The 15,092-nt window shown below is 39.6% G+C and overlaps 3 protein-coding genes across 31 annotated transcripts in view; 1 reads left to right on the top strand and 2 right to left on the bottom strand.

The window, feature by feature from the left end:
* The window catches only part of LOC127533435 (uncharacterized), a 41,218-nt gene extending 37,955 nt beyond the window's left edge, over positions 1-3,263 (bottom strand). Inside the window, exon 1 of the mRNA XM_051946520.1 lies at positions 1,667-3,263. The gene's annotated coding sequence lies outside the window, so the exon portion shown is untranslated. The remainder of the gene's footprint in view (positions 1-1,666) is intronic.
* The window catches only part of LOC127533427 (gastrula zinc finger protein XlCGF26.1-like), a 277,821-nt gene that overhangs the window by 140,606 nt on the left and 122,123 nt on the right, over positions 1-15,092 (top strand). The gene's annotated exons all lie outside the window — the stretch shown is intronic.
* LOC127530203 (G2/M phase-specific E3 ubiquitin-protein ligase-like) lies at positions 6,875-12,691 on the bottom strand. 6 transcript variants are annotated; one of them, XM_051946499.1, is made up of 15 exons: positions 12,541-12,691; positions 11,968-12,065; positions 11,832-11,882; positions 11,248-11,464; positions 11,041-11,116; positions 10,330-10,620; positions 10,118-10,199; positions 9,922-10,016; positions 9,580-9,777; positions 9,421-9,507; positions 8,840-9,093; positions 8,604-8,732; positions 8,020-8,160; positions 7,238-7,349; positions 6,875-7,147 (listed from the first exon to the last, which is right to left on the bottom strand). In XM_051946499.1, exons 6-15 carry the CDS (start codon positions 10,556-10,558, stop codon positions 6,930-6,932), a joined length of 1,545 nt encoding a protein of 514 aa, XP_051802459.1. In that variant the 5' UTR covers positions 10,559-10,620; positions 11,041-11,116; positions 11,248-11,464; positions 11,832-11,882; positions 11,968-12,065; positions 12,541-12,691; the 3' UTR covers positions 6,875-6,929. The 6 variants fall into 6 exon arrangements, with proteins under 6 accessions (XP_051802459.1, XP_051802460.1, XP_051802463.1 ...); XM_051946500.1 differs by having other exon boundaries at positions 10,118-10,196; XM_051946503.1 differs by having other exon boundaries at positions 9,922-10,199.

Here is a 15,092-nt window from a genome sequence, read left to right as displayed (position 1 = left end):
TGCATCCTCTGTCTCAGGGGACCACCTGCGGACCTGCCTGGTTGTAATAGTTTGCCTCTTCACAAGGGGAGTGTAAATGGGCTGCAGGTGGACAAGGTTGTGGTCGGATCTGCCCAGTGGAGGGAGGGGAGAAGCCGAGTATACATCCATAGTATTTGCATACAAAAGGTCTATAGTCCGATTCTTCCTTGTGGGGCAGCTGACATATTGGTGGAAAGAAGGCAGAATAGAGTCCAGGGTGACATGATTAAAATCACCCGAAATGAGAAAGAATGCATCTGGATGTTGTGACTGAAGTGCTGTGGTGGTGTTATAGATGGCCTCACGCACCGCCTCTGCGTCCGCCCTCGGAGGAATATAAACACAGAGCGCGATGACGTGCGAGAACTCACGTGGTACGTAGTACGGTCTGATGCTAACAGCTAGCAGCTCCAAATTGCGGCTGCATATCACGGATTTAACAATCAGATGGTCGGGATGACACCATCGCTTGTTAGCATACAGAATGAGTCCCCCACCTTTGCGCTTTCCGGATGCATCAGGATCCCGATCCACTCGAATGATGGAAAAGCCGGGCAAGTCCACGTTAGCATCCACTACATGGCTAGATAGCCATGTCTCTGTGAAGATAAGTAGACTGCTCTCCTTGGAGCTCCGTTGGCTCCCAATCAAAAATTTGAAATGATTTATTGTAACATATTGTTGAATGCTGTTCCTCAGTGGTTTAACCTGTATAGAAAAGCTCTAAACACTTAAAAACATTTTGAACACTTTAGTTATTTATTAAAATTTTATTTTATTTGACAAAATGCATATATTTTTGACCTTTGGCTCAATGTGCACTATTTTTCAAAATCTAATTTTGCTCTACCTCACTTTATAACAATAATCTTTTCCAGAGAGGATGTAAACATATTTATAAACACATTTTCTTTTTTTGTTTTAGCCACTCCAGCATCATTTCTAAGGGATATTCATAGAGAGACAGACAACCATTCACGCTCACACTCATACCTAAGGGCAATTTAGAGTCACCAATTAATCTAGTGAGCATCTTTTTGGTCTGTGGGAGGAAACCGGAGTGCCTGGAGAGAACTCATGCATGCATGGGAAGAACATGCAAACTTCACACAGAAAGGCCCTCCCGACCCAGGAATCGAACCGGGAATCTTCTTGCTGTGTAGCAGGTGCACTACCTGCTACACTCCAGTAACACATATACTAATAATCATACATCTGAACAAATCCCTAAAGTGTTACCTTTATTATGACATCAAAATTACTCAAATAGACCTTGTGATTGCAGAGATACACTCTTTTCTTTATGGGGATGTCATTTTCAAGCAGAAGGCTTAAAAGGGGGTGGAGCTGAAAGGGTTAATGCTGTTCCTGTGAACTAAATATGATATTGGTTAAACGAGTCTAGGGATGTGTCAAGACACTATTACATATTGTCACAAAGATCTGACGGGCATATTAACCATGAAAAACTGTTTAAAAGCACACTACAATTTGGTAGCTTGGACAAACCAAAGAAACAAACAACACCAGAGAGCAATTTGTACATTTATTTGCTTGCTATTGTTCTGTTAACTCTGAGCATATATTGAAACATATAGTGTTAGTGACACTGATTTTTTAAACAATATACCATTTATTGGCCTACCTGGGACTGCATCTTTATAGAGGGGAGGTCAGATCGGTAGCGGAGGTGGGGGAGTCCTGAGATGCTAAAGAGAGGAAGAAAGCGATCAAGAATTGCGTTGATGATTCCATTCCAATTCACAGTCAGATCAAAAATAAAATTGGCTACAGTAGTAACTATTCTTACCAAATATCCAAAACAGATAGCTATTTAACATAATCCGACGTCCCGTTTATCCACAAATAGGTTCCACGCTATCCCAGCAGTGAGATCCATGGCCTTTGCTGTTCAGAATGACACAGAATCTGAATGACAGATTGGATCCACCGGAGTGAAGCTCTGAGGCCATCTCCACGACAGGACTCTCCTAACTTGTTCATAGCGGAGCGTACCCCAGCGGATCTAATCTGGCGTCTTGCGGCTAAGTAGCCCAGGCCAAGAATCCCTCTAACTGCAGGAAAAGTGTTTATTTTCTGACAAACGGAACGTCAATGAGTAAGATGTTTCCTTTTTCTAAGAGTACCGAGCTGTTTAACATATGCCCCTCCACCCCACCCCCACCGCTTGATAACATTAGCAAGTTCTGTTAGCCAACGTGTAGCTGCTAAATTGTTGTTGATATACTGTAGCTGGCTGTGTTTCCAACATGTTATTAGCATGATGCTACAACATCAAAACGGCTACTTCAACACAGACAACACATATGACAGATACTTACACTTTTTTACTTTAAAGTAGCTTACCACAGTACATCCCACACATCCGAATTCACCCGCCGTACAGAACAACATCCGGGGCACGGGGTGTCACTCAAAAACTAGTCAGCCAATGAGGACGCATTCCTCACAAGGCCCGCCCACCCGAGAGGTTTGTGCCAAAAATCCCAAGCTAAATGTCAGGCAGCGCAAATATGGAAGTAAATGTGTGCCATCAGAGTTTGAATTTGAATTTCTGAAGATTAATTTTTTAAACCATTGAATTTCTAGCATGCATTTTTTATTTCTGTCATTTATTTTTTTCAGTAGCAAAATTAATTCAGTGTCAAAAAATTCCATGTCTCAAAATATTCAGTGTCAAAAAATTCAATGCATAAAAAAAATTCAACATCAAAAAATTCTGTCAAAATATTCAGTGTCAAAAAATTCAGTGTCGAAAAATTCAATGTCAAAAAATTCATCGTCAAAAAATTCAACGTCAGAAAATTCAACGTCAGAAAATTCAACGTCAAAAAATTCAGTGTCAGAAAATTCAACGTCAAAAAATTCAATGTAAAAAGAGACCATGACAACATCCGGGTTACCAAGGAGAAGCAATCGATCCCTGTCTCACTTATCCAACGTCCGACCAATCAACACTTGCTCAATTGGTCATGTGACACAGACCCCGGAAGATTAAAAAAAAAAAAAAGATGTCCACCAACAGGAACGATGCTTCGGTGAGTGAGTTTACTTTACTATCTGCATTTTCTGTGTTCGTGAGATTCAGCAATAGATATTACGTGACATACCCGTTCACCAACTGCATTTGTTGAACAGTATCTACAATTTTAATGACGCGACATTCGTGCAAATTGCGTTAGTCGCGTTAGGGAGTATCTAGCTAATCTAGCTAACGTGTACGAGCGTGCTTTACTTACTGTACGCGAACCCGAGGCAGTGAGGATGATGACTGACAGTACATTAAACTATAATAGTGTAGGGGCGGCATGGCTCAGTGGGTAGAGTGGCCGTCTTGCAACCGAAGGGTTGCCGGTTCGATCCTCGCCCCGTCGTGTTCGAGGTGTCCCTGAGCAAGACACCTAACCCCGAATTGCTCCTGATGGGGTCGTGGTTAGCGCCTTGCATGGCAGCTTCCGCCATCAGTGTGTGAATGTGTGTGTGAATGGGTGAATGTGATGTATCATGTAAAGCGCTTTGGGTACCTTGCAGGTATAGTAAAAAGCGCTATATAAATACAGACCATTTACCATTTACCATGATAGCAGCAATGCGTGTCTGCCATAAGTTAGTCATGACACCTGTTGAACAACTTCCATAGCTGCTTGTATGAAATGTATGTGGAGATATATGAAACTAAACAGGCTTACCCTACCAGTAGCTACCCCCTGGAAAGCTCTCCCGACTTTACCTGTATATGGCCCACCCTGCCCACCAGAAGCTGCATTCATCAGCTTCTCTTTGACTTAAATGTATCCCATTTTCCATACTTCATGCTGTAAGCTGTTTTCTTGTCTGTGGTCGTTTCTCATCAGAATGTTTTCACTTCCTCATGTCCGTTTTCCTCATTAGTAAGTATTTTCATTTCTAGACATTTATTTAAGCTGCAGTCAATTCCAGCCATTTTCAGTACAAAAAAATCGCTGATATTCTATTTGTAAATAAAAAATATGACGAGAAGTACAGGGAATATTGGACGCGCATCGCGAGGTGCATTTCCTTAAAAACGACCGATTCGTGGATTATATACCGACTTCAGGACATGTTTTGGACAAAATAGTTGACTGGCTTGTGTCGTCTGGATGTCTAAGGTTGGATTATGGCCGTTATTTGTGGAATATTTTCATCTGTGTGTAATAATGAACCCGGAAATGCGAGTCGCGCTGTGTACGTTGAAGCCGTGTATAGAGAACGGATGGATGGATATTCGTTGTTTGGCGGACAAATGTGTTTTTCTCACCCGCTGTGGTAATCACATCTGAAAGTGGTTTATACCGGCGGATTCATGAGAATCTAAGCTTTCCATCGGCGTATAGTGTTTGTATAATCGCGTTTGCAGCCTTCGGACATTATTTAAATTCCTATGCAAATTAGTAGGTGTACCGCCGGCGGGACACTGAAGCTTAACGGGTTTTAACAAGCACCAAAACCCCACGTTTGATCTGGAAAGACGGTTCAGTTATACAGCAGCCTGAAGAACATAGACTAAATATATTGCCGTAATCGGTTAACAGTTAATAAAGTCCACAATCTCTTTCTGCATCACTGAATCCATTGAATTATTCATTCTTTGTGTTGCTTCAAAACAATCACCTCAACTCCTGAAGAAGATGAAGCGCCTCCTCTTCTGCTTGACTGTCATCCGACATATTCACACTGTGACATAGGAGTTAGTGTTAGAGGCAGTTAGTGTCAAATTATTAAAATATGTGATGAAGTAATTATTATTACAAATAGCACTTTCCAAATACCAGCTCTTGCTTTTCTATTGGTCATTTTATGTTTTTTTTTCTCTCCTAAGAACAACTGCTCAGTCATCTTTTAGAGAGACTTCGCGCTCGCTTGGAACATATTCTGGGACGCATGCCCCTGGACCTGGACTTCTTAGAATTCACTTGTACACAGGAACTTGTATTTTTAAATGCTGTATCCAGTCAAGCAATGGTTTGCCCAGCTATTTTGGATGCACTGACAGAGCTCCACCATCTCATCAATTTGGAAAAAGACAGAAGAGAGCAACACAATGCAGTTGTGCAGTTTGAGCAAGGACCATCTGGGCGACTACGGATGGTCATATCCCCAGACTACCTGAGCAAACTTCTGGAACTTAATTTGTCTGTTCCATGTATAGCAAGACTCTTGGGGATGTCCAGACGTACAGTATACTGACGCATGGCTGAATCTGATCTCTCGGTACGGGCACTCTACAGCTCTATGACAGATGAAGAGTTAGATCAATGTGTGAGAGAGATTAAATCCAGGCAGCCTAACTCTGGATATCGAATGATGAAGGCCCTACTGCAAGCCAGAGGACTGAGGGTGCAGTATGACCGTGTCAGAGCCTCCATGCACCGTGTTGACACCACTGGTGTCATAAGCTGAATGCTCCATGTAGGATGTATTGCTCGATGGACCTACTCAGTTCCAGGACCCCAGTCTTTGATGCACATTGATACAAACCATAAATTGATTCGGTAAATTCATTTCAATCAATCTTTGTGACAAAGTGTATGACTTATGTGTTTTTTCAGTATGTGAAGAAACCATGACACATTTTATACGAACATCTTAAAATGGCACATACCTTCTTTTGCAGCTGTGTGTTGAACAGTTTTTCTTGTGTACAGTATGTGTTGTGTAGATGATACATTTTTATGTTTTTCTTTCAGCTACAACATTGTTGTCTTTGGAGGCATTGATGGGTTTTCCTGTAAGGTTAGCACAATTGTTTGGACAAAGTGCACATCTCTCTGTTTTTGCTAAATATTTTGTGCCTCATAGAGGTGTAATTGCGTTTGGATTCCAGATCATGTATCTTGGTGCAGCCTCTAACAACCTTGCATCAACAACCCTGGCATTCTTCCAAAAATCTGTTGAGAAGTTTGGTTGCCCTGTCAGGTGAATTAATATTTTTAAACCAGGAGATTTTAACACAAAGGTGACATTTATTCAATTACTGTATTTACAACATCCCCCTCAGTGAGTCATTACGATGTATGTTAATACAACAACAAAACTAAGAATTAAAATTTTAACTTTTCTTCCTCTTAATCTCTTAGACTTACATTCAGATAGGTCTTAGTGAATTTAGAACAACACTACTGAATGCATTTTGTGTCTCCTTCAGAGTACGTGGAGATCAAGGAGTTGAAAACGTGGATGTTGCACGCTTCATGTTTACAGTCCGTGGCACTGGAAGGAACAGCTTTATATCTGGGAAGAGTGTTCACAACCAAAGGTTTGTTCAGTTGATTAGACTGCTGAAACCTGCCACCTCACTGATAACATTTTGTGGTTGTATGTTAGCATACAACTGCAAGTATAAATAATATTACGGTCTATTATTTGCATATGGTGTAGTGACATGCAGTATGTATGAATCAAGATCTATTGGTAAATACATTGGGTTATGCAAAAACAAAGTATAGTAGAAATTCAGAGGCACTGAACAATAAGTTTTCATTTTTACTGTTAAATAATTTGGATATTTAAAATTTGTTGTGCACTCATTGAGTCGATTAATCAGACTCAGCGTTTGAGTTCATGTTTTTAAAGACTTTCAGTCCATTCATTATTATCAACAATAAAGTACAGTCCATTTTAAGGATACTTTATTTGAAGGCAGAACGTTTTTTTTTGGAGGAAACTGCCAAAACCGACTGTACCTTCAACTGCCAAACTGTACAATAAAACAACCGTACAATACATCAAGTGTACAATAAGACAAGTGTAAGCCCATCATTTCACAACTTGGACTATTTTTCAACAATAGGAACTTCGTAACATTGTCAATGTCACGTTGTTACATTTTACTGAAGTACGAGTGTAAACACAGGCCCAGATGTCACTTACACAAGACCAAATCCTGTTTGGCAAGTGCAAATACAGGACAAGATGTCATTTTTAAAGGATGTGTAATCCTTGTAATGCCCTGGGATGCGAATGGTCTCGAAGCAGGTTGAAGCTGTGGGATGTCTGCCGTTGATTACTTGTACAGAGAGACTTGGAGGGAGAACCTCCCATCCAGTCCAGAATTTGACCAGGCTGGTCAGTTCAGTTGGTTTTGCTGTAGAATAGATTCAAATGCATGATGGTTAATCACTATGATAGTAGTGATCGTAATAGAAGATCAAACCCTTTACACAAGTAAATCTACCATTGGTGATGAACTGCAGTAAATAGCTTGACACGCGGCATCTGGTTTCCACAGAGCAGTCATCGTCATCACTGTCTTCCTCACAAGGCCATGTTATACGCTGAAGAAGCACCTGCATTAAAAAAAAAAAAACGAGCACTTTTTTATTCTATTAGAGACAGTAATGGATGTTTACAGGGTGACCCAAAAGTGTGGAAACAAAGTTTAACTGCAGTGTCTATTTGAGTTGGGGGTGCATGAATTCACTCTTATTTTACCCATTTTTGTTATAGCATAATAAAATAACTTAAAAGCATAGTATTTGCTGAGTGCAATAACTCGAAAGAAAATGAATAGAAGCATAAGGTCCAGGTTTGCTGGAGCAGAACTTCAAAATGCAGGCCATCAGTGTCAGATTTCAAAACTCTTGATGGTAAAGTATCTGACAGTTTTAATTTTTTTAAACATCCAAAAGTACTATGAGGCAACATTTACTGGCCAGTTTGAGGAACCTTCATAAGCATAAATGAAGATACATTCCAGAAGATACCAGTGTAACCAGGTGGTGGAAACGTTCACAACTTTGTATAAGAAACAAACATGAACATGTCGAAATATGTTTGTTTTACACTAATCTGTTACTCTTCTGAATATATCTGTGGTACTGATTCATTGAAATAACATTATATTATTTGGATTACAGACTTTTCATTTGTTTCCAAACTTTTGGGTCACCCTGTATGTATAAGCCATAATATTTACTACAGATGCAACACTTGAAGACCAGAGTAATTAAAGTTAACCCCAGTGCTGATATTCCCTGTTGTCTCTGGAGGAAAGAGCAAGGCCACCGTGTCAGGTCTTTGGGTCGCTAGTGTCCACAGTGGGGTTTCCTTAAGCCCTCGTCTCAGTTGCTTGATTTGCCTCATGACACGTCCTATTACCTGTAAATGGTAAAAAGACAAGAGAGCAGAGAACCAATAATATTTCTACAGCTAAAAGCAAGTTTGAAAAGGAAAAAACTAATTCAATTTAAATACATTTACTGTGCTGCATTCCACTGGTGAATGAGTAAATAAATAATCACACTGTTGTCCTGCAGACTAACAGTATTATAGACCACCCGTTGTATTTTATGCTTTGAGAAAAATTGGCACATGGGAAGTGATGCAATTTACCAGAAGCTTTTTTCATTTCTGTTTTTTTTAAATGTGGGCACAAATTAATCAGGAAAAGGTGCAGCATTTTAATTTGATCAGATGTTCTTTTAGAATCTTAGCAATGGTAATGGCAATAGCAATTATAAGCAATTTACAACCAAAACATCACTCCTCAAATGTTTATTGAGACTTATGTTTGGACAGCCATTCCTCAAAGTTTCACTCACAGCGTGGATCAGCAGCTTGTCAAAAAGCCACCGCCTGTTGTTTTCGGTGAGGGGAGGGAGGTCCCAAGCATAAGTCAGTTCCTGGACACTTTGTTTGTCCTTTTCTGACAGCATGGATCCCCCTTCAAGCTTCAAGACAATAAGCCATAAAAACATCACTCAACAAGGACAATGGATACACAATGAAAGGACAACCTATATTACTGAAAGAACAAACCCTTTTTAATCAAACATACAAGACTGATGGTGCCTCTAATGTCCAGGTCCGGACAGTCCTCCAGTGTGACGGTCGCCGTTTCAGGACTTCCACCCATCAGGACATGAACGACAGCACGGCTGAGTCCCTGCAGACATGGTCCTCCATGGAGGAAAGAGTGGCCTATCATTCTCCCTGCCACCATGAACATATCACTTTCAACAAGAAAGTGAGAGGCTGAGGGGACTAGATGGCCGGGCTCTCCATCAAAAAGTCGTGTATGGTTTGAATTTGCTGTCAAGACATTCAAGATATGAATTATTAAGGGAAAAAAAGTATTACTCCTCCTTCCAGAGTACAAAGACATGCAGGTTAACATAGTTCTTACTTTCCACCAGGTATGAATGTGAGAAGGAATGGTTGCCAGAAAATGCATTTTAATTTGTGATGGACTGGTAACCCAATATCAATACAGGCGTTATACATTTAGGAGAACTCTTTGAACTTTAAGGGTAAGCAAAACTGCTAAATACTATAAGCTTCTATGGCCAGATTATTACAAATATGATTAAAAACCTTAAAATAATCATTGCCATTGAACAGATGCTATTACATACATACCAAAATTGATGCAAAACCCTGACCTCAGCTTCTCCATGCATGTTGAGAAAAAAAAACGATTCACACCATGTCCAATAGCAGGATCTCCTGTAACACAATGGAAGGTAAGCACAAATAATAAGATGGTAAATGCTTAAGTTAGTTTTGGACAACTTGTACCTTCAAGTTGGCAATTCAAGGGTCGTCCCCATTCCAAGTTAGGTCGCTTGTAGAAGGAGATAAGTGCCATGTCCTGTTCAGCAAGGCTTTTTCTGATGTCCATGCTGAGCAGTAAGGGACTCTCCATTTCATGAACACGTAGAAAACTGTCAGCACACTCAGATATGGCCTTGGTCGGGTCAGTGACAGTTAACCAGCCTAGAATTAAACAAAAACAAGAAAGAAAAAAACATGATTGTTTCATTATTTAGGCTTGACTGTCATGACAGAAAAAAATCATATTCAAAGAAAACAGTGTGTTGTCCTTAACTTGGCACTACTTTGCAATTGCTAAGCACCTACCATCTGGAACAGGTGCAATAGTTCTGGATGGTCCAGGCACTGCTTCTTGCTCTTCCTGAGTTACAATGCTTTCAGGCATCACTTCTTTCCCTGCACTACCCTCATAAAATTATTTGTGTTACAACTGCACAGCATCTAAAAAAAGACCATTGCTGATTATAGAAAAAAACATTAACAATAAAAAGGAAATGGATACCTTGCCACACATGAGGAAGCATGTACTTCAATGACGTCAGCACAAAAGGCATTTGTGCAGATGGGACATTCCTGCATATCTGCTGTTGAGATATTACAAGTAAGAATTGTTATTTTCACAATACATTCTGTTGTTTAATACTGTATGTAATTATTCTCAAAACCTGAAGATTATATTAAATTAATTCTTGCATTTACTCTTTCAAGACTCACCGGTATCCACATTAGCCACAGTATCGTCACTGTCAACATCAATAACATTACATGTCTTGATGTGTTCTGTCAGGAGCGGAAGAGGGATTGCTACTCCACACTTCTGACATGTGGCTTTTGGCATCTTACTGAATGCTTCATCAGTTAGTGGTAGGGGATTTGTACTCAGTTCTTCTTGAATTGGGGCTATGAACAGACATTTTACTCCACGAGTGACAGACTTCAACATTACACCTGTATAGCCAGTATCATCAGGAGCCACAAGAGACAGCTGGCGACTACCCCATCCAGCTACAGAAAACAGGAGAGGAAAACGAGACTGTAAACATTCAAAAATGTATTAGATATAGATTATATCTAGAAGTTAAGTCTTCTTCTGCTGTAAGACAGCAGGCCGGGCTTAAGAAGTTACTTTAAGAGGTCAATTCAGTCAACAGGTCAAGTCTTGTTTTTTTATGTTGTTTATTTACTTGAATTTTAAAATATTAGTTTGCAGTGGCTGGTTTGCAGGTAGGCATGACCTAGTAAAACAAACCAAATTTAACATAGATAGGCTTAATAATAAATGTACAGAGGTGACTTTGAGGAATTCTTCTAAACTTGTATTTAGCTACCATAAATAAATAATGTGCACTGCATAATGTGAAGTCTGCTGCAGCATATGTACTTTTTTAATGACAGTGCAACATTAACACACTTGTGTTGGCCTACCTGAAGCTTTGTATAGCAGTCACCCACCAGCAACTGTCTCCAGTTTTGGGAATAAAACTTTGAGGGCATCACATAACTATACGGAAAATGAACAGAAGTGTAATCTTCAAAAAGAGTGACAAGATTCATCATTCAAATCAGACAACACATCCTGAATGAAATACCGAAAACTATTACAATATGCAATAATTAATTGCATGTTATTACCTCTTCATGTGTCATGCTCTCATCTAGATGAGCAGTCCTACGACCCAGTCCTGCCTGCAGATGGACTACTTGCTCCTGCTCTTTTGGGCTTTTGTCGTATCGTTTTGGCAACAAATAGAAACCAAGATCAAAAGGTTTCGGCTTCTTGGCAGGAACAGGGCTTGCTGCAGGAAAGCGCCTCTTTCCTCTTCCCCTGGTAAAAATACCAGGAAAGGACCTATATGAAATAAATTAATAAAACATAAACAACAATGTCATCCACTTTTTTGTAATGACATATGAGGAAAACCAATTATGATTTTTGTTTCCACTTCAACAAAATTCAACATTTGCCTCGAAACAAGTGTTTACACACACAATAAACACACATTTACCAAATAGACACAAAACATCAGATGATTTCTTACAGGGTTTACTAACTGCAATATGCAATTACTTGCTGCAATTACTTACTGCAATATTATTAGGAAATGTACGAATTGCAGATGTAAAAGGCTTTTTTTTGTTTGTTTTTGCAGATCAACAACATGTCAAAATCTGTACATGCAATAAGGCTTTATTCACAATACCAAACTTCGCCTCACCTGGTCAGTTCCATCTGGAGAGATGGTCTGTTTTCTGTCTGTCTCTGTTCTCTGCAAGATGTTATCCAAGAAAATGTCATAAATACATCTGCAATGCATAGGTAAAATATGGATGAATCAAAGTTTAATACTAAACCTCAAGTTCTGATTTCCGCTTTCTCTATCAGATGGGTTGAGTAGCTGTATTAAGTGACGAGCTGACCTCAAAATGTCATCTACATGACCGCCGGTCCCCTGCCATCACAGACAAAACAATAAAATAATTATATTACAAACCAAAAGCATGAAGATAAATGGCTACATGTTACTGGACCTTAATTAGTGTGACCATACTTTGAAGAAAAAAGAACACACTTAAAGCATGCTTCCTCTGTATGTTTGTTGCTGGTAGAGGTTGTTCAACAGGTGTCATGACTAACTTATGGCAGACACGCATTGCTGTTATCATGGTAACACTATTATAGTTTAATGTACTGTCAGTCATCATCCTCACTGCCTCGGGTTCGCGTACAGTAAGTAAAGCACACTCGTACACGTTAGCTAGATTAGCTAGATACTCCCTAATGCGACTAACGCAATTTGCACGAACGTTGACAATCCAACCGTGACACAAGTTGATGCTCGAGCTACCGAGACGGAGAAGAAAATGTCTGTTATGGACCAACGAGTCTCCGATCTGGAGAACTACTCACGACGCTGGAATTTGCACCTGTTTGGAGTGCCTGAAAATAAGGAGCAAGACGTCCGTGCCGAGGTGTTAGGCATCTGCCAGGCGATCCTGCCGGAGTACAAAACAAAACTCCCAGACGCGATTGATATAGTGCATCGGCTCGGTCAACCACGGAAAGATATCACCAAGCCACGAGGAATCATCATGCAGTTTGCCACCCGCTTCTACCGTGACAAAGTCTGGAAGGCTGCAAAGAAGTCAGCATATCTACAGTCCAAGAACCTGCGCTTCGCTGAGGATTTGTCTCCAGCCTGCAGGGAGAGACGAAGGCAGCTGTGGCCTCTGGTGGCCAAAGCACGCGAACAAGGGAAAACTGCCTACTACATCGGAGGGCGAGCCTTTGCTGAAGGAACTGAACTGATTCCAACTACTTGAAGGTGATAACCACACGGCTGTTTGCAAGGCTTATGCCGAGGAATTCTAGGACATGATGCTTATGGTTAATTGTTTTGCAGGCTGATTGTTCAAGTTGAAAGTTACACCCTATCAGACTGTAGGAATGAACACGGACAACTTTACTCAGGAGTTCTTTTATATTCATTGCCTTATAATTAATGTGATGTGAAGATAAGCCTGAAAACCTAGGTGCCTCTCTTTGTTTACAGTTTATATGTTTCACTGAGTATAGAACCTAAGATTGGTCAGCTCCTGATAAGGAAGTTAATTCTCTTAAAGTTTATCCTATCTCTATATACATTTTGTTATCTCAATTTTTGTTATTAATATGTCTTTATCCATTGTTACTTTTAACGCCAGGGGGTTGCGAAATAATATTAAGCGCAAGGCGTTGTTTCTGTTTGCTAAGAAGCACAAAACTGATTTCTGTTTTATCCAAGATTCTCATTCAGTTCCTGATGATGGTAAATTCTGGAGGTCCCAATGGGGTAATGAGCTGTGGTTGGCTCATGGATCTGAACACTCTGCCGGTGTTGCCATTCTAAAGCATAACTTTTCAGGATCCTTGTTGTTAACTATTTGTGACCCGTCAGGCCATTTTATCTTCCAAGTGATAGACATTGAAAACACCATAATTGCAATTGTTAATGTCTACGGCTATAACTCACATAATGACAATAATCTCCTGTTGGAAACTTTAGAAAATCATATTCAAACTGCTTCTAATAACTTTCCTATCTCAGGTATTGTAATAGGGGGTGATTTTAACATGATACTTGACCATAATCTGGACTGTTGGCCTCCACGTAACTCAGCTGCGGTCAATGAAAATCTGAAAGTCTTTATGCAGAAATTTAATTTAATTGATGTTTGGAGACACCAACATTGTAACTCCAGTGTCTATACATGGGAGTAATAGAACTGCTACTAGGAAATCACGGCTTGATTTCTGGTTAGTTTCTAGTAACTTGAATACTGATAAAACTTAAGTTAATATTATTACAACGCCACTAACTGATCATAATGCAGTCGCCATGTCTATTCCTTTACATTCTGCTTCCACAAAGATAAATAGGAATGCTTACTGGAAGCTTAACAGTTCTCTCTTAAAACATGAGGCAGTTAAATCAGGCATAAAGAGGATAATAGCTCAATTCTGGAATAAGGCAAATGCTGATGATGTTTACGGTAGCAATTGGGAACTTATGAAATTTAAAACTGCTCAATATTTGAGAAACTATGGCAGTACCTTGTCCAAAAACCAAAGACTAGAAGAAGAGAAAGTAATTTCTAATATAATTTCATTATCTCAGAAAAACCCTGCTGATATGTCACAAAAGGAGCGCTCTGATCTGATCTCAGAACAAACTAAACTTAATGAAATCTATTTACAAAAGGCTAAAGGTGCCTTTGTTAGATCAAGAAAGAAGTGGATAGAAGCAGGAGAACAAAATTCCGCCTATTTTTTTAGCCTAGAAAAACATCACGGAAAGATTAATTTAATCCAGAAACTCAACATTAATGGTGACCTAACTGATGATCCTAGAAGAATTGTTGACTTTTGCTCCAGCTTTTACAGGGATCTTTACAAGACCAACTACTGTCATCAGTCAGCAACTTCATTCTTTAGTTCTTTGAGTAATGTCACTAAAATTACTGAGGATGACAAAGTTATGTGTGACGGAACTATAACTGTACAGGAAGTCACTTATGCAATGGAACACCTCAAAACAAGTCTCCTGGAGTTGATGGTCTTTCCGCTGAATTCTATCAAACATTTATGGAAGATTTATCTCCCTTCTTACTTAAAGTAATTGTAGAAAGTGTGGAACGAGGAACTTTACCCCCTACATTAACACAAGGCCTGATTGCACTAATTCCAAAGTCTAAAAAAGACCACCTACTTATCTCACTATTAAACAGTGATTATAAGGTATTTGCATCTGTACTTGCTAAACGGCTTAAGAATGTCTTAGACCCAGTAATTGATGAGACCCAATCGGGATTTATGAGAAGAAGACATATCTCCAATAATATTCGCCTTGTTTTAGACTTAATAGACTACTCTTCTCTGTGCTCTGATGACAGTTTTATCTTTTTCTTAGACTTTTACAAGGCGTTTGATACCGTAGAAC

Source organism: Acanthochromis polyacanthus, chromosome 3 (assembly GCF_021347895.1).
Source record: "Acanthochromis polyacanthus isolate Apoly-LR-REF ecotype Palm Island chromosome 3, KAUST_Apoly_ChrSc, whole genome shotgun sequence".
Classification (NCBI taxonomy): domain Eukaryota; kingdom Metazoa; phylum Chordata; class Actinopteri; family Pomacentridae; genus Acanthochromis; species Acanthochromis polyacanthus.
Note: the sequence above shows the minus strand (reverse complement) of the source record. Positions and strands in the feature narration are given on the sequence as shown.

Excerpts from the sequence above, each read along its gene's own strand:
- LOC127530203 (XM_051946499.1), bottom strand. The coding sequence starts at position 10,558 with ATGTTGAAGTCTGTCACTCGTGGAGTAAAATGTCTGTTCATAGCCCCA. Across the intron at positions 10,200-10,329 it reads TGTGGCTAATGTGGATACCG|CAGATATGCAGGAATGTCCC; the intron begins GTGAGTCTTGAA and ends ATATCTCAACAG. Across the intron at positions 8,733-8,839 it reads TTAGAGGCACCATCAGTCTT|CTTGAAGGGGGATCCATGCT; the intron begins GTATGTTTGATT and ends ATTGTCTTGAAG.